The following is a 22,331-nucleotide window of genomic DNA, read 5'->3' on the forward strand; positions in this document are numbered from 1 at the left end:
CCCCACCACCTCTGGTCTCTCCTGCAGGAAGGAGGGGCACACACAAGGCCCCCGTCCCCATCCTGGGTGTCCCGCTTTCCTGGAGCTTTGCTTTCTCCTGCAGGAGTCCCCCAGCCCTGCCTCCCTCATGGCCCCACCAGTCAGCAGAGGGGAGGAGAGAACAGGGCTCTGAGAGCAGTTTATTAGCTTGGGGGTCGGGATGGCCCTCCCAGGGCGCAGGGAGGGAGGGCTGGCTTCCACCGGCTACCTCCCACCGCTGTCCAGAAGGCGGACGAAGTGCTAGAGCAAAGGACAGAGACAAGATCCGGGTGTGAGGGAGGCTGTTTCCGTTCTGGTCCCAACTTCTCCCGGGCTCCCAAGTCCCTGTCCTCACTCCTCTGGCAGTTCAGCACCAGCCTTGTCCTCCTCCCAGACCCCACCCAGGGCTGTCCCCATGCCACCGTCCTCCTGCCCTCCTGGCCACCTACCGGTCAGGGCCTCAGCTCGGGGGAGAGGCCTTGAGGAAGGCAAATTGCCCCGGGAAGTAGAAGCTGTGGGGGTCCTCGCCGATCTGCTCCACGCTGCTGCACCGGGTCTCCTGGTACTCCTGGGGCCCCTGCCAGCGCCGGCCCGCTCAGCCCCGAGTGGGCCCGCCGTCCCGGCCCCTTCTCCCTCTCCTCACTTTCCTCGCCCCCTCTTCACCCCTCTTCCCCCTCCACTCGCCCTTCCCACTCCCCCGTCGAGGCTTCTGCCTCTCACCTGCCCCACAGGCCCCTTCCCCAACCTCTCCCCTTGGTCCTCTGCCCACTCTCACCCGTTGAGCCTGCATCTCCATGGGGCAGTGGACCATCCGGCCCAGGACTTTAAACTCCCGGTCCAGCTTGACGCACGCCAGGCATGTCCGCTTCCTCTGGGGAGAGGGGCACGGGGCCAGGGGTGAGGGGAGGCCTGTGGCCTCAGGAGGGCGGAGGCTAGGGACTGCAGGCTGCCTGCATCGGGGTCCTGTCCCCTGCAGGCCCTAGAGCAGAGGGGCAAGGGTCCAGCCCTCCAGTTGGCTTCAGGCACAGCCTGCCCTGGGCCTGGGACTGGGGAATTAGTGAAACTGTGCTGCAGTTTTCAAAACTTTAGAGAGTGAGTGTGCATGGGCGTGTGCAGGCAGGAAGCCGCCTCAGATGGGGGTCCCCCCTGCCTTCCCCCAGACCCACCCTGTTGTCTGCTAGTGCATTTATTTGCATTTTCTTTTAAGGTTGGCTTTGAGCACAAGGATTGGGCGCAAAGTCTGGAAAACCATGATATAACCCCCCCAACAGCTGCTGGGAACTGAGGCCTTTGCAGAGCCTGAGAAACCACACAGCTGGGGCTGCGCAGAGCCGGGGCTAGAGCCCCGCAGCCTGCCCCCCAGCCCAGCATCTCCCCTGTGGCCAAGGTCGCCCCCAAGGCGTCGGACTACAGCCAAACCCTGTTAGGGATCAGCCCAGATGGTTGGCCCGTCTCCACTTGAAGACTCACAGAAAGTGGAATTCACCAGGCCTGGGGCCAGCCCCGCCCCACACCAGGGGCCTCCGCCAGGGCCCTGACGGCCCAGGAGGAACCCGGACGAAGGTGAACTCATCACAGTAGCCCACCTCTTCCTCTTACCCTGCCTGGCGCAGGCCACCCACGCTGTCACCACCGCGGGCTCCATGGGAGGGGGGGGGGACTCTACAACAAAACCCAGTTACACACAACTGCACCAGGCAAGCGCCCCATCACGCGCAGGCACAGCCACGTGTCTCCGCTCACCCCGGTGGGCTTGACCTTGCACCCGGGTTTCTTCCAGTCCTTCTTCCAGCAGCCGGTCTGCTGGAGCTTAAATTCCAGCCTCACAAAGGTCCCCGCCGGGTAGGGCTGCCGACAGACAAGACAGACAGAGAGACAGACAGACAGAGGGAGGCCAGCAGCCAGTTGGGCGGGCAGAACAGTTCCTGGATGGGACTGTCCCTCCTCCCCACAGTGGAATAGCACGGCTGCGTTGGTGGCCGGGTTGGTGGTCTTTCCCCTGAGGGCTTCGTGTGCACAGGGCCCAAGCACTCTCGCACCTGCTCCCCAGGAATGAGCTGGTCTTGCGGGGTGCAGCCCTGCCCCCGCCTCGGGTCAAGCTGCTCACCGTGTCAGTGGCGCTGTCCACGCTGGTCTTCTGGAAGGCCCACTGCACGCGTGGGTGCCTGTGGAACTCCTCCAGGGCCACCTGCAGGGCCTGCTGCTGGGCCGCCGAGAGCTCCGCCCTGCCCAGGCCCACGGCGCCCAGCCCCAGGGCCAGCAGGGTCAGCAGCCGCCACATGGCTTCACCTCAGTCACCTGGTCCTGCAAAGCCTGCATGTGACCTTCAGCTCCTCATACCAGCTGCCAACCCCCGGCTCTGCACTTGGGGGCCATGCCTCGCAGAGCTCTGGACAGAGGTGGAGGGACAGGACATGGCCCTTCGCGGAAATCCCCCTGGTATTCCCTGCCCTTCACCCTTCGCCCTCCCTGTTCTCCTCCCACTGTTCCGGGAGCCAGCTCAGCCCAGGTTTGGCCCTGTCCTGGGCAGATGCTGAGTCGGCTTTTGTCCCTGGCCAGCAGCCAGGGACACACTCCTGTCGCCCCCTCCCTCCTGCCCTTCCCACCTTTGCTGGCCTGTTGTCCCACCCCACTGCCCCGTTGCCCCTAGAGACCCTCTCCGCTTCTGCTCTCTTCCCCCGGTCTGCTGGTTCCCAGGGCTACTGTAGTCCTCACCCCTCCCCCAGCTGCCCCCCTGCAGCCCCGTAACTGCAGGGGAGAGACTGGGGTGTAGAAAGGAAGCTGAATATTTCTGGAAGGATGTAAACACTTGGAGGGGCCAGAGCAGGGTGGGGACCAGGGAGGATGCTTAACCCTCCCTGTGCTGGGGCCGCCTGTTGCCATGGGCCCTACGCCTAAGCCAGAAAAAAGGGGGTCTCGCCTGGGCTGCACCACCCCCCTTCCCCTGCTGTTCTTTCTGGGTCTCCCGCACAGTGGAGTGTTGTGTGAAGCCAGGGCTCCTGGATAAGTTGCCCAGTCTGGCCCTTGGACTGGCTCCCTCTGCCTGCCCCTGTCCTCCCCACACCGCCCCCCATGCCGCCCTCTCTCCCGCTGCCTGGAGCCCGCTGTCCCTCCTCCTCACCTCTCTGGTGCCTCGGGGTCTCTCCTAACTTCTCGCAGCGACTTGGCCAGGCTGCCAGCCCCTCCCTGGTCCCCGGCCCCCTCGCCGCCCTCCCTCCTTTGGTTGGCCCCATCTCCTCCCACCCCCACCTCCTGGGCTCCCTCCAGCGCCCAGAGCCGCCCCAGGCTCCACCCCACCCTGTTAGGACCCGCCTCCCCGGCAGCAGGCCCCCCAGGGCCTCTCCTTCCCGTCCCACTCTCCCGCCAACGCCTGACCCTGACCCTGACCCTGACCCTGGCTGCTTATCCAGGCAGGGTTGGGGAGCAGGGTGTCCAGGGGGCCTGGGAAGAAGTGAGGTGGGGCCGAGGAGCCCGAGCTCTGGGAGGTCTGGGCCAGGCCTCTCCTCGGGGTGCGGGACTGCCCTGCCCCCACCCTGCCTCCAGGTAGGGACTCCCCTTTCTTAGGCCCCTTGGGGTGCGCAGTGTCCAAGACACACTCACTTCCAGACATTCTTCCCAGAAACACAGACATCCTCAAACGAGATGAGACCCACAGGAGTCATTCCTTCCCTCTTCTGCCTCCCGGGCCCTGAGGCCACACTCGGATGGAGAGGCAGCTTCCTTTGAGACGACTCTGGTGTCTGAAGCCTCTCTCACCAGCTTGCAAGGCCAGTCCTGAGCCCGACTGTCCCACCCTTAGTGGCAACAGAGTCAGGGGTCTCTCACGGGGTGTCGGGAGCCTGGCGGGATGGTGCGGGGGGGGGGGGAGGATTCCCAGGGCCCGTGCGTGGGGAGTGGGGAGTCCGGGAAAGCGTTCGGATGCTGGTTCAGCTCCTGCGCATCTGAGCAAATCTGGAGCAGCTCTGGGACTCTGTGTGCCAGTGACCAGGGTGACCATCTCTCTGCTCCCAGGCCCTGTCCTAGTAATGGGACATAGAGGATCCCCTCTGACTTCATCCCCCCAAACTCCCGCTTCCTCGTCTGCAGCGTGGGATCCAAAACCCTTACCTTTGGATACACAAAAGAGTTAGCCTGAAACAAGCTTTGTAAGAAAGATGCTCATTTCGAAGTCGTTTCAAAGGTTTCCAACAATGCATAATGGTTCTAACAAAAAGTAATTTAGTTGGTTAAATTAGGTGGACCATTAAATTAGAGACTTCAAGGTCGTCGTGAGGAGGAAGTGCGGAAAATATGTGGAAGGTGGCCCCTTGTTGTCTGGGTGCCAAGTGGGGTCAGAGGCTGAGAGCCATATTAACTTGGGGACCCTGACCGTCCCCTGCTGCCTTCATTTGGGTTATGGCCCTTCCACCAGGCAAAGCCTGGCCGGTCTCCAGCACGGTGGAGGCCCGGGAGGGTCCTCCAATGCCCCAGCCTCATCCCAGTCTCCAGCAAAGATGGTGCCTTCCGGTCCAGGTGAGCCTCTTGCCCCGCACATCAGCCCTGCCCAGGGAGGGGCCGTTCACAGTTACCATGGTGCCTCTCCCGCTGTCTTGTAAAACACGTCGTGTGTCTCATTCTCTGTTGTCTTCTCTCCCATCTTCTTTCTCCTTGTGAATTGAAAGCCTCTCATTCTGTTCACCGTCGGTTTAATGGAGTTCTGGAAGGAGGTAGGGGTAATAACCACATTGTAACCGAACGCGGGTCCGGCTGCCCACCTGTTCGGAGGCCGGTCCCCGAGAGGCAGGTGCTGATGGAAGGGAAGGTTTACTCCGGCGCCGGCCCCCTGGGAGATGGCAGCTCTCCTCCGAGGGGCCCTCCCTCATCTCCGACCGGGCTAGTTGGTACAGGGACCTGCGGGGAGAGGGGAGCCAGGGAACTCCTGGTGACGCGCAGTCTCTCGGCCCTGCTCCTGGTGGTTTCAGTGTCATCTGCAAGCGTCATCCTGCAGTTCCACGGCTCCCTCCGCAGGGTCACTGCTGGCATCTGGGAGCAGGACGCGCAGGCAGTGCCTCTGCTGTGCTGACACCTATTGGTGACACCTGTCCAACTTCGTGTGGTCAGGGCCATTCCTTGGGGAAGCAGCTGCGGTAACCGCTGGTGTCTGTAAAGCTCTCATAAGGAAACTTTTAATACAGGAAATCTCTGATGAGTCTGTGAGTGCAGCCTGTTCTGTAACTGCCGCCTGATTAGCACATCACGTTTACTTCAAGCACGGTTACAACACGATAAACACATGGAGGTACTCACCTGTGTTCCGCCAGAATCCGTGAGTTACTGAAAAAGAAGGCTGCCTATGTTGAAGCCTAACTCCCAGTACCTCCGAATGTGACTGTTTTTGGAGCTATGGACTTAAAAAAGGCAATTAAGGGAAAATGAGGTCCTGGGGATGGGTCCCAACCCGATGTGACTGGTGGCCTTGTAAGACAGGATCTGGACACAGAGGGAGGGCCCTGAGCAGTCCCAGGGAGAGCCCCACCCACCACAGCAAGCCAAGGAGAGCGGCCCCAGAGAGCCAGCCCCGCTGACACCTTCATCTCAGAATTCAGGTTTCCAGAACCGGCAGAGAAGAAATCCCTGTTGTTGAAGCCATTCCGTGTGTGCTCCTTTGTCATGGCAGCCCTGGCAAACTCACACACACACACACACACACACACACACACATGGAATCTTTCCCAACGCCTGGAGCTCTGCCCGCAACCCGATTGTTTGAAAAGCTGGGTCTTTGTCCATGGGACACAATAATCAGGTGCTTTGTGAGCAGAAGAACAAGGTTAAAGTGACTCACACTAAGCCCCAACAACACGGCCTTATTGAGAGAATGAACATATAAATTTCATCATTTATCTTCAAAAACACGAAGAAATCTGGATGCCATTTTTAATGTGTTAGTGTGGCAGGAACTGAGACTGGGATAGCAGATGCACCTTAATGACAGCATACCACTAAGTTTTTAAAACTTGTCATTAGCCGTGGCTCAGTGGGTTGAGCGCTGGCCTGTGAACCAAAGAGTCAAAGGTTCGATTCCCAGTCAGAGCACATGCTTGGGTTTTGGGCCAGGTCCCCAGTAGAGGGCGCATGAGAGGCAACCATACATAGATGTTTCTCTCTCCCTCTCTCCCTCCCTTCCCCTCTAAAAATAAATCAATAAAACCTTAAAAAAAAACAACCTTGTAATCACTCTTTCAAGGAAATTCAGCAAATCAAAGAAACACGCACACTTATTAAGTACATTTACAAACTTACTTCCGTGAGTGAAAAATATTTTCCCAAATCAAAGTGACCAGGAGGCAGACACCCAAGCTGAAAGTCTCTGAGTAACCCCCCCCTCAAGGACCTACCACTAGGTGGAGACAGTGAGCAGGAGTCAGGTCCTTGAAACTCAGAGTCCCTTTTCTCTTACCTCCCTACTCCCCCCCTCCCCCAATGACGAGGCTGTGGAATTATTTTTCTTACATACTTGTGGTGGCCCGTGATGAAGTTTTGATTCCTGGTTTAACCCTAAGAACTTCCTTTAACTCCATCTGACCCATGAATCACGTCAATTTGTTGTCACGGTTTTACATCCCAGGTGCACGATGGATAGAACTGAAAACCAGCGCAGGCTCAGATGATGAGGGCACCTCAGCCAGGGGGAGAAGCCAATGAGAGCAGTTCATCTTTTGTTTTTATTCTCATATGAGGACACGCTTATTAATTTTAGATGGGTGAAGGGAGGGAGTGAAGTATCGATGCGAGAGAAACATATCAGTTGGTTGCCTCCTGCACATGCCATGACCAGGGATTGAACCCACAGCCTTGGCAAGTGCCCTGACTGGGAATCGAACCCACGACCTTTTGGTTTAGAGGATGATGCTCTAACCATCTGAGCCACACTGGCCAGGGTAGCACTGAGGGTATTTTAGATGCTATGAAATGACATACTTTTCAAGTTTTTTAAAAAATTAATTTGATTTAGTATTAATATATTATTTGTTGAGTGTAGTAATTTAATAGACTGTTAGTATGTAGCCAACATGCTATCTTGTTGTAATTTCTAATAACATCCCCTCAAATGAACCTTCAACCCTGTCAGGAAGGAATTCCTGTTTTAAGACGGTGAAGGCAAACCAGTTCTGAGAACACAGACGTCACTGGCCGACTCTGAAGGTGCCAAATTTAACCGTGGCCCAGGTTTGTTCTCAGAACCTGTCAGAGAGACAGACTCATAAACGAAGAACAGATAACAGCTATTTGGGGTGGGGTCGGGGGCGGCTCGGGGGCGGAGAGATTGAGCAAAAAAGAAAAAGGACTCCTGGACATAACAGGGTGGTGATCGCTGGGGGGGGGGGTGGGAGTATAAGGGGACTACATGGTAATGGGAAAAATATAATAAAGATTGTATTAAAAAAAAAAGGAAAGAACCTGTTGAAAGGCATGGAGTTGAAGCCAGGTTTACATTCTGATTCCTCCAAGTCACCAAGCGGTTGTACTGGTGAGGAGTTGGGCTAGGACCGAGCCAAGGGGACGGGCAGCGTTTTGGTTGGCGAGCAAGCACAGACGGCTTTTGCAAACAGTTAACACACATGCTCACAGGAAACAAAACACTCGGAAACACGCCTGCTCCTCCTGTCAGGCTGCGAAGACCGCAGAGATCCTGTCCAGAGTGTCCCCGTGTTCCCAAGTCACGTTCGGCTTTTCGGAGGACACACACTGGTGTCCAGATTCGTCTTTTGAATTAAGTTGAAGAAGATACCATCTGATCCCAGTCTGGAGTAGAAAACATACAGCATATTAGCGATAGACAGGATTTAACCCTGAAAGGGTACCAATGCAGCTTTCTGGGTCAAGTCAAGTTCTTCATTTGCTGGCTGAGACACTAAGATGATTTATTCCAGCGTGTTCTGGCAATGTCTGGTCCTCCGATCAAATCACCACGGGGTGGTAAACGTGGTGGCCAGGGAGAGGAGCGCCCTCCTGCCCCCGAGGGGTCCCGGCTTCCCTGAAGGGTCCTGCATTCCAGTTATTTGGGAATCATGTTCCAGGCAAGAGAAGACGTTCAGGGCACTGCCTCCAACAGTGAGTCCTTCGATGAGAGTGTTACAGACGCAAGTTTTGAGTTGCTTGTTCTTGACCTGACTCACATACTGATTTGAATTTTTCTGTAAGAAAAAGTGGTCATTTTTTTTTTTCACTAAAAGTTCTGCTGGGCTCCCAACACCTGCTCAAGAGGCAGTAGCCAAGGCGAGAGTTTGAAGTTAAGCGGCTCGGTGTGGTCTAATCGGATTCGCTTAACCAGGGGGTTGAGTGCTTACATTTCCTCATTCGTTTGGTCCACAAACACTTACTGAATACCTACTATGGGCCCGGCGCCATTCTAGGGGCCGGCTGTGTGGTGATTAAAAAGACAGTACAACTTCCGCCAAGATGGCGGCATAGGTGGAGACGCCGTGCTTTCTCACACCACCAAGTTTAGAGACAAGAAAATATTAGCAACAGAAAACACAGCCAGAACACAGAACATTGAACTTTTCGGAAGTCTGATAACAACAAATTCTTCAGCCTGACCTGTAGGAGGGGCGAAACCAGCAGCTGGCGGAGCGGGGTTGCACAGGAAAACTCTGTCAGACGGACTCGGGAGTGCGGAATCCAGGCGCAGGGTTGGACCTGGTGAGTGACCAGCAAGCAACCGCGGGGAAACAGCCAGGGAGCAGGGCTGCGGGTTGACTGTGGTCGTGCATTTGTGTGTGGGTGGACAGGCGAGGGAGTGGGCGATTGGACGGGCCCGGCGGCGTAAGGCAGCAGAGGGCACCGCCACATCCCCGCTCTGACCCCGCCTCCACATACAGCGTCATAACCCAGTGACCTAAGTGGCCCTGCACTGGTGAACCACCTAAGGCTCTGCTCCTCACTCAGCTGAAAGAAACAGCCGAGGGGGTCGCCATTTCCCCGCTCTGACCCCGCCCCCACATACAGCATCACAACTCAGCGACCTGGGAGTCCAAGGCTCCGCTCCTCAGACTTAATGGGCGCAAACAGACTAAAAATGGCTCAAGAAGATCTCAAAGCCCCAGAGCCTATAAATCTAAGTGATGAAGAAATAGCAAAACTCTCAGACACACAGTTTAAAACACTGGTGATCAGGATCCTCACAGAACTGGTTGATTATAGCCACAAATTAGAGAAACATATGAAAGCGAAACTAATTGAAATGAATGGAATTGCACAGGAAACCAATAGCGATGAAAAGGAAACTGGGACTCAAATCAATGGAGTGGACCAGAAGAAAGCAAATAATGGCCAAACAGAAAAGAGTCAAGAAGCAAGAATTCAAAAAAATGAGGAGAGGCTTAGGAACCTCCAGGACATCTTTAAACGCTCCAACATCCGAATTATAGGGGTACCAGAAGGGGGAAAGGAAGAGCCACCAGTGGAGAACTCATTTGAACAAATAATAAAGGAGAATTTCCCCAATCTGGCAAAGGAAATAGACTTCCAGGAAATCCAGGAACCTCAGAGAGTCCCAAAAAAGTTGGACCCAAGAAGAAACACACCAAGGCACATCATCATTACATTAGCCAAAATTAAAATGAAGGAGAGAATCCTAGAAGCAGCAAGAGCTAAGGGGACAGTCACCTACAAAGGAGTTCCCATCAGACTGTCAGCGGATTTCTCAAAAGAGACCTTACAGGCAAGAAGGGGCTGAAAAGAGGTATTCCAAGTCATGAAATCCAAAGACCTACAACCAAGATTGCTCTATCCAGCAAAGCTTTCATTTAGAATGGAAGGGCAGATAAAGTGCTTCTCAGATAAGATCAAATTCAAGGAGTTCATCATCACCAAGCCCTTATTATATGAAATGTTAAAGGGACTTATCTAAGAAAAAGAAGTTAAAAAAACATAAACAGTGAAAGGACAGCAAACTCACAGTTATTAACAACCACACCTAAAACAAAAGCAAACTAAAAGGACAGCTAGATCAGGAGTGGAAACATAGAAATGAAGATCTCAAGGAGGGTTAGCAACAGGGGAGTGGGAGGAGGAGAAGGGGGGAGAAGGTACAGAAAATAAGTAGCATAGACGGTAGATAGAAAATAGATGGGGGGCAAGAATAGTATGGGAAATATAGAATCCAAAGAACTTGAGAAACATGGTCATAAACTAAAGGGGGGGTAATGGTGGGGATATGGGGAGGTAGGGTGGAGGGGAATGAAGGGGGGAACAGAACAACTGTAATGGCATAATCAATTAAAAAAAAAAAAGACAGGACAGCCCTGGCTGGTGTGGCTCAGTGGACTGAGTGCCAGCCTGCGAACCAAAGGGTCGCTGGTTTGACTCCCAGTCAGGGCACATGCCTGGGTTGTGGGCCAGGTCCCCAGTAGGGGGCATGTGAGAGGCAACCACACATTGATGTTTCTCTCCCTCTCTTTCTCTCTCCCTCTCTTCTCTAAAAATAAATAAATAACATAAAGACAGGACAAATCCCTGCCTTCAAGTGACTTACGTCATGGTAGGTAACTAGACAAAAACCATCTAAGTGAATAAATACCTAAATGACTTTAAGTGGGTGGTAAGTGCTATGAAGTACCTGTGAATGTTACCTTATATGGCAAAAGGTACTGCAGATGTGATTCAGCTAAGAATTTTTGGGGGGGGAAGATTACACTGGGGAGATAGAGCTAAAAAAACAAAATCTCCTGCCAACCGCAGAAAGCTGCCCACAAAGGTAGGAGGGAAAGGGGACAGTGTCGTTGCTGAGTGAGACTCACACCAGGAGAAGACGCAAACGACAGGCTGTCCGCCCAGAGCAGCAGAGGCAGAAAGGAAGCTCACCTGTTACTCCACCCTGCAGGTGCCACTGTCACACACAGGTGCTCGAGATAGACTGTTCCTAGTGCTCAGGCCAGAGGCCTGGACCACGTGCCACACGGAGTTTGTCCTGAATCCACCTGGCAGTCGGGGAGCCACCTGTGCTTGTAAATTGCCTTCAGAGGAAAAACACACTCGTCGTATCTTTATGGCAGGAGGCAGGTTTGCAGCTTGGGGCCAGGTGTGCCCCCAGGTGGGGCTCCATCCCCAGTGGGGACTGGGGGCCAGGGCCCTATCCCCCTTGCTGTTTCCGTCCAAAGAGACAGCTCCCAGACCGTTCTGGGTTGTGAAGCTGGTAAAAGGCTTCTTTATACATGAATCTCACAGAGACAGAAAAATTCACAGTTATGGGTTTGCTGAGGAAAGGGTGGTGGCTGTGGGGGAGGTGCCTCCCCTTTGACACTGGGGAGAGTGAAGACTTGTCCTTCTTAGGTTTCCTTCGTATTTGCCCCACAACTGTCCTGGATTCCCCAGGCGGCCCTGGGTGTAATCACACGCACCCCGATAAGAGGGAGGCAGCGGGAGATCTGACCACAGCAGAGACAGAAGCACTGGTGACCAGGGACGAGGGCACCCTACATGGCTGGCTTTGAAGGGGGGGAGGGGCGACAAATCACCCACGAACTCAGCTCTAGGAGCTGGAAAAGGCAGGCACGCCATCTCCGCCGATTGGAGACTCCAGAGTGAGCGGGCCCTGCCGACACCTTGATTTTGGCTCAGTGACCCTGATTCTGGACGCCTGACCTCCAAACTGCAAGGGAACACGTGTGCTGTCTTCAGTGACCAAGCGTGTGGACATTAGTCCCAGCAGCCACAGGAACGAGTAGATGAGTGTACAGGTGGGGGCGTACAGAGAGGTCCATTGGGAAGCGGGCTCTGAAGAGAGGGTGCCTGGGCTCCAATCTGAATAGAGGGAACGATCGACTCTGAAAAGCTCCGGAGGAAGAGCAGCCTGGGCACACAGAGTGGCAGGAGGCGCTGTGGCCAGGGCCAAGAGTCCAGCAGGACCCCGGATGGCATGGACCTAGGGCGGCGGGCTGGTCAGCCTGGCTGCTGAGCCTGGCCTGGGCCTGGCCCAGGGAGCAGTGCCTGTAGGGAGAGGTGAGAAGTGCTGAGCTGGAGGACTTCGCAGCCCTGGTGCTCCCAAGGCCTGGAGCCCGCCCCGCGCAGGAAATCTGAGATCTCTCCCCAGTTTCCTTCTGACCTGTTCTGTTCTTTTTCTTTTACAAAAACAAACTCTGGGGACTAGATATGCAGCAGCCAAGTGTCCAGGGCTGCAGAGTTAGGGGTGACATTTGATCCCAGACTGAGGCTGCCGTTACAGCATCTGTCCTTGCCAGGCACCATGCATGTGTTGTGCCTTTAAGGATATTTTTAGAACTGCAGCAGCAGGAGCAGCTGATCTTTTCCTGAAGAGTTTCCACATGACCTAGCAAGACTGCTCTCACCTGAGATGCTGGCATTGGGCAGTCGGGGCCTCGCTCGGGGTGGGCCTTGGCTCCTGTCTCCCCAGGTCCCAGTGCCGAGAGGGCTCCTGGGATGGAGGTGACCGTGCCAGTGTGAGTCCCTTCCAGCAGACGTGGCCTCCACCACTGCGAGCGCGGCGTGTGCTTTCTGCCTCCTTCCCGCACGGCCCACAAACACTTGGAAGAAGCTCAGTGAGTTTCCGGCCCCGTCTGCAGGATGCCGTCTGCAGCAGGAGTTCACAATCAAGTAAGTTCCGTGAGGGTGAAGAGTTTTCCTTTCTCTGCCCCCTAGTCTCCTCCAGCTTTCAACAGCCGTCCACTCGGAAATTTGCCAGCAAGCCTTTGGTTTAATTTCACCCTAAACACTAGCTGAAGGGTTATTGCTATTGCAGAACCGGGGGGATAAGGCATCCTGGAAAAACAGCAGGGACCATTTCTGCCTGGCTCGTCATCAGGCAGCACCTGGCACAGCGGCAGATGGCCGACACCAATTAAATATTTGCTGGATGGATGAGTGGGGCCTGAGACAGTCCATCTGCAAGAGGTGGATGGAGTTTTCCCTCTTGCAGATAATGGGCTGCTGCTAGACTATACGTGGGCTTCTTCATAGAGGGTTTCTGGAGACAGGAAAGGTGACGTTCTAATGATACAGAAAAGGAAACGTGAGTAATTTATTTGTACATTTATGCTGCCGTTAAGAATCACGTTATAAAAGGGTATCTAAAAAATGGGGGAAAGTTCACAGTAGTGGTAAGTGAAAAGGGCAGAACACACCTTAGCGAGGTATTACATCCCGTTTACGTCCACTGCGCACAGATATGCATAGAAGAAACATTGGACTACACTTACCAAAATGTTAAATGCAATTCACTCTAGGAGGGAAGAGGATGACAGATTTTATATTCTATTTCCTACTGATGAAATAGATTTTGAAAGCATTTCTAAAATATTTGTGTAATTAAAAAATGGCCTTTGCTGGAAAGCATAAAAGTACATGAAATTGCACTCGCCTGGAAGCCCAGGAAGTGTTCCGTTTGGAAAATCAGACGCCACCTGCTAACGGGTGAGTCACCTGCACAGGCTCCCACTTGCCTCCGCACTGGCCAACCGGCTGCGGAGCATTTTCAAGCGAAATGGCCCCGAGCAAGAATGGCCCCACACCCCGCGGCCACGGACGCCAGAACTCCACTTTTGGCTAATTTCTGGAATGGAGGGCATTCCCTTTTCAAAGTTCACGCAATGGGGCCTTTCTCCACTTTTGAACAAACCAGAAGCCAGACTCCAGGCAAACGCGCCTCCCCCCGGACGACGAGTGTCAGCGCGGCTTTGACCCCCAGGCACTGCGATTCCTTGGCACGACCAAGGTCAAGGTGGCGAGGAATGGGGAGCGCAGCCCAGGGTGGCCCAGGGGCAGGAGTGTCCTCTCTGAAGGCTCCGGCGAGCCTGGAGCCTTTAGAGAGCCCAAGAAGCCGGGTCTGGCCAAGTGACAAGCCTGACCACGCGGTCGCCCAGGGACGTGCGTCCTCCACCGGGACAAAGGGTCGGGAAACTTGAGCCGGGCCTGTCCCGGAAGAGCCAGGCTGTGGTCGCCATGGCAACCGAGTCGGGCTCCTGGTGGTTGCCCCCAGCCCCGCCGGCGAGGGGGCTTTAGGGGTGGTCAGGGATGCCGCTCCGCCGGCCCGGCTCCACTGCCCGGCCCACCCCGCCCTCCGGCCGTGGCTGCGGGCCGGAGCCCACGACTGACCCTCGGCAGCTCCTGTAGTCACGTGGCGCTGGGAACCGGCGGGGGGGCTGGGCACGGGCCTGGCGGTGGTGAACTCGAACCTGCTGCTGTCGCCGCGGTGGGGCGGGGAGCGCGGCTGCCGGCACCGGCTTTGCGGCTTCATGGACGCGCGAAGCGCCTCCGCGCACCCCACCGGAGAGGTTCGTCCCGGGAGGACGCGGGGTTCCACACTGGCCGGTGGCAGGGGCGGCCCTACCTGCCGGGCGCGTGACCGTGTGCTCACTGTGTGGGGGGCACATGCCGACCGAAGTGGGGGGCGAGCCCGCGCACCTGCGCACAGGCTCCGCGAGGTGCGCTCTGCACCGGGACCTGAGAGGGCCCACTCTGGGAGCGCGGGCAGTGCGTCCGCCAACGGGGCCGGGGGTGGGGGCGCGAGTACAAAGGGTGTTGAGGGGGGGTCTCCACGGCCCTTCGTCATCCAGGACACAAGGGGCTTCAGACGCAGCCCTGGTCACACTTCTTCGCCTGCCCAGCCCTCTGGGAAACGGGCCTGGAATTCCCGTGGGGAGGAGAGTGGGGGGAGGGGAGCCAGCAGGGATTCCAGAGTTGCTGCCATAGTCCGGCCTTTGGTCACCAGCGTGAAGAATTTGTGCTGCGACCTTACCAGTGGCGGAAGTGACCCCCCCAACGCAGATGGGTGCTTTCTTGGCGCAGGGGACGAATTTATTTGTTAATGTACTGTCCATTAAGGTCACTTTGCTGGCCGGGTGTGGGGCCGGTTTGGGGGAGGGGGTTGTGGCTGGTGAGGACACAAAGATGACTGCCCTGGAGGACTGCACAGCCTCACGCATGTTTTCTCTCCCCTCCCCGCAGGTAAGGCTGGCCTCTCTGCCGCCGGAGGCCTGAGCTCTGCCATGGGGGTAGGGGTGTCGTTACTTCTGCAGTTTTCTCTGACATCCGGGGGCTACCAGAGCTTGGGCCGCAGCAGGCGCTACAGCCGCAGAAGTATCCCCAGGAGCGTCCCCAGCAGGAGCTGGAAAAAGCCTCGTCTCCAGCTCCACGGTCTCCAGGGTAGAGTCTGACCTTCTTTGTTGGGTTCCCACAGCCTCGGCGCCCAGGCCTCCCTCCAGGGCAAGGCAGGCAGGCGCTGTGGGGGAAGGATCCCATTCTCAAATCCTGGAGCCTTCCCCACGCTCAGTCTGGCTGTTGGGAATGAGTCATGTCTGTGCGCCTTGGAGGAGGGCAGACTCTAGGGAACTTAGGAAGATGTGTCTGGAGGTTTCCAGAAGGGAGTGAGGGTCCCTTAGGAGTCTAACCCAGACCCCCCACCCCACATTAGTGGGCTTAGGAAGCTCCCCTGCAGGAATCTGGGCTCCCCGGGGCTTTGGAGTTGCAGAATATGGGGCGGCCCCTGGCGAGGTTGGGGCAGGACCAGGCAGGGGACAGAGAAATAATCTCTTCTGTCCGCCCCCTCTCTTGCCCCAATAATCTCTCCTCCCCCTCCCAGGGAGGTCGCCCCAAAGCCCTGGGCCCCAAGGGCAGCAGCTGTGCGTGTTTCTTAGATTCAGGAGAACTTTCCTTCCTGCGATGTCCTAATCATGTGTGTGGGTGGGTGGGTGGAGGGGGGGCAGGCGGGCAGAATGTGGGCACAGTCTGGACAGGCAGTGGCCTGGCCTTGTTCTGGGAGGAGCAGCCAGCTCCCGTCCTGTTCCCAGCATGGCTGTTCTCACCAGCTCTCCTGACTTCTACCCTGAGAGGCAGAAAGAGACAGGGGGGGCCGAGAGAGCCTCCCCTCGTGCTGCAGCTAGTGCCAGAGGGAAGATAATAGCAATGGGAGGCTGTAGAAGTTTCTCTGAGAGCCCAACAAACCCAGGTGTTAGAGGAAGGAACACTGGCCTGGGAGTTGAGAAGAACAGTTCCCTAGTCCTGTTGGTTTACTGTGTCCCCGCCCCCTCTGCCCACTGCAAGTCCTGTCACCTTTTGTGCCTGGCGGTGGCTTCATCTGTCCATCAGGCTAATGTTTGCTGACCCGGCCTCACAGTTTGCCCTGAAACTCAGGTGTGGGGACAGGAAACAGTAGGGACGGGGGAGGGGCGGCAGGGCCGCACTTGGGGAAAGCAGAAGCTCCGTGGGGAGACGCGATGTGTTTTCTGGCGGGGCAGGAATGTTTATGTAATCAGCACCGGAATGCTCGCTCCACTCCAGATGTATTGCTGCCGTGGGTGGGGGGATTCCAGGAAGCGTCACGGTCAGTAAGACGCATGGCAAACACACTTGAAAAGTATGTCTAGGAGCTCAAGGTTGAGCTAGTCTAGAAGAGTAGCCTAGACTCGAGGGTTCTAGGAGCCCAGAGGGCCGAGTGCCCTTGGGCCGGGGGTGGTGGGAGGACCAGGGCAGGGTGAGTAGGCCTCTAGCGTGACTGTGCTTTTCCACCCGCAGCAGAGGAAGGACCGATGCTGGAACGTCGCTGCCGGGGCCCTCTGGCCGTGGGCCCGGCCCGGCCCCAGCTCCTTTCTGGGCCCTCCCAGGAGTCGCCCCAGACCCTGGAGAAGGAGCCCCGCGGGCTGGGGTTACAAGGCACCTCGGTGGCCCAGCCAGGCAGCCAAGCTCCAGGTCGGGTCCATCGCTGTGCCCACTGTCACAGGCACTTCCCGGGCTGGGTGGCCCTCTGGCTTCACGCCCGGCACTGCCAGGCCCGGCTGCCCCTGGCCTGCCCCGAATGCAGCCGTCGCTTCCGACACGCCCCCTTCTTGGCCCTGCACTGCCAGGTGCATGCCGCTGCCACCCCAGACCTGGGCTTTGCCTGCCACCTCTGCGGGCAGAGCTTCCGGGGCTGGGTGCCCCTAGTTCTGCATCTGCGGGCCCACTCGGCTGCCAAGCGGCCCATTGCTTGCCCCGAGTGTGAGAGACGCTTCTGGCGGCGAAAGCAGCTTCGAGCGCATGTGCGGCGGTGCCACCCCCCTGCCCCTGAGGCCCGGCCCTTCATATGCGGCAACTGCGGCCGGAGCTTTGCCCAGTGGGACCAGCTGGTTTCTCACAAGCGGGTCCATGTGGCCGAGGCCCTGGAGGAGGCAGCAGCCAAGGCCCTTGGGCCTCGGCCCAGGGGCCGCCCGGCAGTGACTGCGCCCCGGCCTGGCGGCGATGCCGTGGACCGGCCCTTCCAGTGTGCCTGCTGTGGCAAGCGCTTCCGGCACAAACCCAACCTGATTGCCCACCGCCGCGTGCACACGGGCGAGCGGCCCCACCAGTGCCCCGAGTGCGGGAAGCGCTTCACCAACAAGCCCTACCTGACCTCACACCGGCGCATCCACACTGGCGAGAAGCCCTACCCGTGCACCGAGTGTGGGCGCCGCTTCCGCCACAAACCCAACCTCCTGTCTCACAGCAAGATCCACAAGCGATCAGAGGGGTCTGCCCAGGGGGCCCCTGGCTCAGGGAGCCCCCAGCTTTCAGTGGGGCCCTCGGAGCCCTTGACAGAGCCCACCCCAGAGGCTCCACTGAGACCGGCGCAGGAGCCTTCCACTGAGCCCCTGCCGGAGGCCCCCCGGAACCAGGGGGGTGTCCCTGCCTCTCTCTACAGCTGCGAGGACTGTGGCAGGAGCTTCCGGCTGGAGCGCTTCCTGCGGGCCCACCAGCGGCAGCACACGGGCGAGCGGCCCTTCGCCTGTCCCGAGTGTGGGAAGAACTTCGCCAAGAAGACCCATTTGGTGGCCCACTCACGGGTCCACTCAGGGGAGCGGCCCTTCGCCTGCGAGGAGTGCGGGCGCCGCTTCTCCCAGGGCAGCCACCTGGCAGCCCACCGGCGCGACCACGCGCCCGAGCGGCCCTTCGTCTGCCCGGACTGTGGCAAGGCTTTCCGCCACAAGCCCTACCTGGCCGCCCACCGGCGCATCCACACCGGCGAGAAGCCCTACGTCTGCCCCGACTGCGGCAAAGCTTTCAGCCAGAAGTCCAACCTGGTGTCCCACCGGCGCATCCACACCGGCGAGCGCCCCTACGCCTGCCCCGACTGCGACAGGAGCTTCAGCCAGAAGTCCAACCTCATCACCCACCGCAAGAGCCACATCCGGGACGGCGCCTTCTGTTGTGCCATCTGCGGCCAGACCTTTGACGACGAGGAGAAGCTCCTGGCCCATCAGAAGAAGCACGATGTCTGAGAGCAGGGGCGTAGTTCAGTGGGGCGGGCGGTGGGGCGGTGGGGCCGGGCCGCCGGCCTGCTGCCGGCCAAACGGGGGCTGGGGGGTGGGGAGTGAGCAGCCCCTGTGAGAAACAGGGGGACCTGCTGTGGAGTGCGGGGGCCCAGCCTCCAGCCAGTGGTGGCTGCGGTTCCGTCCTCACTGTCCCGTGCCCTGGAGAAGTAGCAATAGAACCTGCACCCACCCCTTCGTGTCTGTCCTCCACTAGAGGGGTCACCGTGGACAGAGGACCCCTCTCTGGTGGTAACGCCTTAATGTCCCTGTCCGTCCGTCGTGAGCTAGCTCCTGCAGCTCAGTTTTGGAAGTAGGTGTGGTACAGTCCTTAGTGAAGAGCGCTCGGGAGGCAAAGCGGGCCAGTGGGGGCACCTGGGGGAACCTGCTGGCCGAGTTCAGCAGCCCTGGGGGTGAAGCCGCGCCGCTCCGCGCTGCCCAGCCCGGCCGCTGCTCTGGCGCCCGGTCCCGGAGACACCTGTCTGCTGCGTGGCTGCCCCTTCCTCCCTGCAGATCAGCCCAGGGAGGGGCGTCCCCCGCCCGTCAGACTTGCTGCATCCACCCCCTGCCCGCACTTAGAGCATCGCCCCGCTGCCAGCAGTCTCCTGTCTAGGCCTTCGTCTGAACTCCCCAACCCTGCCTCACACCTCCCAGACCCCACGTGTGGGCAGGGACTGCCCACTGACGACGGGGTCAGCTGCTGGGAAGGGAGGGGTAGGTGACAGGGAGTCCCCACCTCCTGAGGCCCTCGTTCTATTGTAGGACAATTCTAACTGTTAGAGGTTCTTCCTTATAATGAATGAAATCTGCTTTCCTGTCATTTCTACCTGTTGGGCCTTGTTCTGTTTTCTGGGGCTAAACAGAACCACCACATACCCTTCTTTTCACACTAGAGAATAAAGATTTGGTTTTAGAGCTGGCGGCTGAGACGTGTTCCTTTCCCCCAGAGGGCTGCGGCGCTGGAGGGAGGGGCAGCACGGTCCCCTCTGAGAAAGGGGGGGTGCTGTGCGGGGTGGGGGACTTGGTAGCAGGCCAAGTGCCCCGACTGGAGCCTCTGTGTCCCTGCTTCCAGCCCTTCCCCAGGGAAGGCCGGGCACGACCAGCAAGTGGGGCAAGTTCTCCGGGGGTTCAGCCTTTTGTGCCGTCAGGTCGGGGGGAGAAGTTCTGAATCGATTCTGACTGGACACTTCTGGGCACTGTTGTCTCATACTGATGGGGGCCTATTTTTGACAGGTGTCCATAGGCCCTTCTCCTGCCAGTCTGAGTAATTTCTGAAGAGGTCACCCACACCTGGCATGGTCCGGTGCACAAAAATAAGCCACAAACTGTTCGAGCGGCACCTTGCAAAGAAATTTTCCTGAATTATCTTGCATAACCCTTGTGCGGTAGCCACTCTTCTTTTACAGGTGAACGCATTGGCTCCAGGTCACGTGACTAGTAATTGCCCAAGGTCGGTCTGACTCCTGGAACCTGTGCTTTTTGACCATGGCCGTGGAGTGCCCTGCTGTTTTGGGTGAAGATAAGTATTCAGTGCCTCCTGGGTTTTATGCTGGGGTGGAAACTGGGGGATTGCAAAGATATACCCCATCCTTCCCCTCGGGAGGCCTAAGTCTGGGGTGGACATATGTGAGTACATACGTAATGAGTAGAGAGAGAGGGATGGGGGTGCGTGGGGGCTCCAAGTGTGCAGGAAGGAAGCAGGCAGCCTCAAAGCTTCCCATCGGCTTATGGGGTCATGGGCCACGGAAAAGCCTGCACAGTTGGCGGCACATTCGCATTCAGAACCCAGGGGCCTTGTATCAAGAAAGTTTTGCTTAAACGTGTCTACAGGAGCCAGTGGGGGCCTCAGGAGAAGGGGGCACTGCTTTATGGGGGCTGGGGAGCATCAGAAAAGTAGGTAGATGTTGGGGTGATGGTCAGGGAGCAGGAGACACGTCCACAGGCATCTAAAGTTACTACTGGGGGTGGGCGTTGGAGAACAGGGTGAGGGAGAGGGAACCTGACCCGGGTCCTGTTTGAAAAACCACCTTTGAAGGATGTGCCAGGTGTGTGGGGAAGGCAGGTGTGGAGTGTCTTGTGGTGCTATGCTGCCTGCTGCTTTTGGGTCAAGATGGTGGGGAGGGGGCGGAGGGTCAGAGAAAGGGGCAGAAGAGCGAAATAGCTCATGGTTTCCAAGTCCTGCAGGGGACCTAGGGGGGCCCAGCCCTCGCTCAGCACAGCTCCTGCTTCCAGCAGACTTGAAGGAGGAACTGCGGGGGTTGCCTGCGTCAGCGCCCTGCTGACAGCAGCTGCCCCTGGGTTCTGAAGAGCCCTGGGCTTTTATTTTTTTCTACGATTACAGAAGTATTAAGTAATGTTGTCAACATTAAACCCTGCAGGCGGCCCTGGCCAGGTGGCTCAGTTGGTTGGTGCGTCATGCTGTACATCAAAAGGTTGCAGGTTCTATCTCTGGTCAGGGCACATACCTAAGTTATGAGTTTGATACCCGGTTGGAGTGCGTGCCGGATGCAGCCCATCAGTGCTTCTCTCTCACGTTGATGTTTTTCTCTCTCTCCCTTCCTCTCTGTCTAAAAATCAATAAAAAACATATCCTTGGGTGAGGATTAAAAAAAAGCAGATACACTTTTTTTTTTTTTTGAGAGGGGGGAAGAAAGGGAGAAAGAACCATTGATAGTGCGAGAGAAACATTGATCAGTTGCCTCTCATAAACTCCCTGACTGGGGACCCAAACCCACAACCCAGGCATGTGCCCCAACCAGCGACTCGTCACCTTGTTGAATGATGCCCAACTGAGCCACACCGGTCAGGGCTTCGATGTATTTTTTAATGTGGGAGTCCTTCATTTCTCCGTCTCCCCCCTGCACGTTTCTCTTGACTCCATATAGGGAACCAGAGGGTGGTGTCGTTCAGAAATGTTTTTTGTGCTTTTGCAGATATAGCCTCCCCCTTTTTTACTTTATGGAAATAGGATCCCAGTGAGGCTTCATCCCTCCTACCCTTGAGATGACCTTGGCCGTGAAATGGCAATCTAGAGGAAGCCTTTCACTCCGTAGAGGAAGGAACAGGTCCAGAGAGTGATAGCGACTTTCCCACTTGAAGCCAGTGGAAGATCCGGGACCAGAACACAAACCCACCAACCCATCAGCTAGGTGCTGTAGAATAGTAACGAGATGAGTGAGACTTTTAAAGAGCAGATGGCTTAGAGGTGCCTGGCTTCTGTGTAGGGTGTTTTTACAAAAGCTTCACAGACAAGAGAGCCAATTAGCGTCCCACTGAAATCCAGTAAGCTGTCTATGCAACTCTTGCAGATGAACAAGTCAAAGCCCAGAGACGGCAAGGAACTTTTGTCAGAAGTGTGTACAGTGTGTGTGGTCAAACCGCTGGAATCTCGGTCACCCATTTCTACTGTGTGAAGAGGCTAAACAGCAGCTGGGCCCCGGGCAAATGCTGCCTAGGCAGCTGCGGACATTAATTAGGATGGGCTCCACCGGCTGAACCGTGAGGTTTGTGGGCAGTCTCAGAGCTGAGCTTCTGTTTGTATCAACCTCCTGTCCCAACGGTGGTTTCTAAGCAGCTGCAGAGAGCATCCTGCCAGTGGGAGCTGACGTAGCTGGCTCCCTTGGAGGTGGTAGTGTGAGGAATTTTGTTGACACAAAGGAACACTTCCCTCCAATCGGGGTCCGTTAGAAAATTCTTCCTGAAGGTTTCTGGGAAGAGAAGACCCTCCTTGGCCACCTGGACCATGCCTCTAAATCAGCAGTGACATGCGATACAGGAACTCAACCTCCAGCCAGATCGCTGTTTCCCCCACGAGGAGGCAAGGGTTGGGTTGGACGATGTCTGAATTTCAGAGAGACTCTGGGATCACTTCTCACGCGCCCACGAGTGCAGGATCGCGCAGGGGCAGAGGGCGATTTCTCTCCTGTCACACGAAACACGTACATCTCACTTGAACACCTAGTGTGCCCTAGTGCCGAACACCACCATCACGTCACATGCACACTCGAGTGAGCATCAGAGCGGGGTTCCTGCTTCTACTCCCGATCCTGGCAC

The 22,331-nt window shown here is 57.0% G+C and overlaps 2 protein-coding genes across 12 annotated transcripts; one reads left to right on the forward strand and one right to left on the reverse strand.

Annotated features, from left to right (window-relative positions):
- Window positions 1–154: 154 nt before the first annotated feature.
- Window positions 155–3,241, reverse strand: RARRES2 (retinoic acid receptor responder 2). Its single transcript, XM_037127346.2, has 6 exons — window positions 3,140–3,241; window positions 2,126–2,322; window positions 1,762–1,866; window positions 794–889; window positions 468–595; window positions 155–279 (listed from the first exon to the last, which is right to left on the reverse strand). The coding sequence occupies exons 2-5, from the start codon at window positions 2,297–2,299 to the stop codon at window positions 479–481; spliced, it is 492 nt and encodes a 163-aa protein (XP_036983241.1). The 5' UTR covers window positions 2,300–2,322; window positions 3,140–3,241; the 3' UTR covers window positions 155–279; window positions 468–478.
- Window positions 3,242–12,104: 8,863 nt separating this feature from the next.
- REPIN1 (replication initiator 1) lies at window positions 12,105–19,193 on the forward strand. 11 transcript variants are annotated; one of them, XM_037127349.2, is made up of 4 exons: window positions 12,105–12,615; window positions 12,938–13,030; window positions 14,965–15,162; window positions 16,531–19,193. In XM_037127349.2, exons 2-4 carry the CDS (start codon window positions 13,012–13,014, stop codon window positions 18,246–18,248), a joined length of 1,935 nt encoding a protein of 644 aa, XP_036983244.2. In that variant the 5' UTR covers window positions 12,105–12,615; window positions 12,938–13,011; the 3' UTR covers window positions 18,249–19,193. The 11 variants fall into 11 exon arrangements, with proteins under 11 accessions (XP_036983244.2, XP_036983253.2, XP_036983249.2 ...); XM_037127358.2 differs by lacking the exon at window positions 12,938–13,030 and having other exon boundaries at window positions 15,036–15,162; XM_037127354.2 differs by lacking the exon at window positions 12,938–13,030 and having other exon boundaries at window positions 12,108–12,615.
- Window positions 19,194–22,331: the final 3,138 nt, after the last annotated feature.

The sequence above is a fragment of the Artibeus jamaicensis genome, unplaced genomic scaffold, assembly GCF_021234435.1.
Source record: "Artibeus jamaicensis isolate MK-2021 breed Jamaican fruit bat unplaced genomic scaffold, CSHL_Jam_final contig_718, whole genome shotgun sequence".
Lineage (NCBI taxonomy): Eukaryota > Metazoa > Chordata > Mammalia > Chiroptera > Phyllostomidae > Artibeus > Artibeus jamaicensis.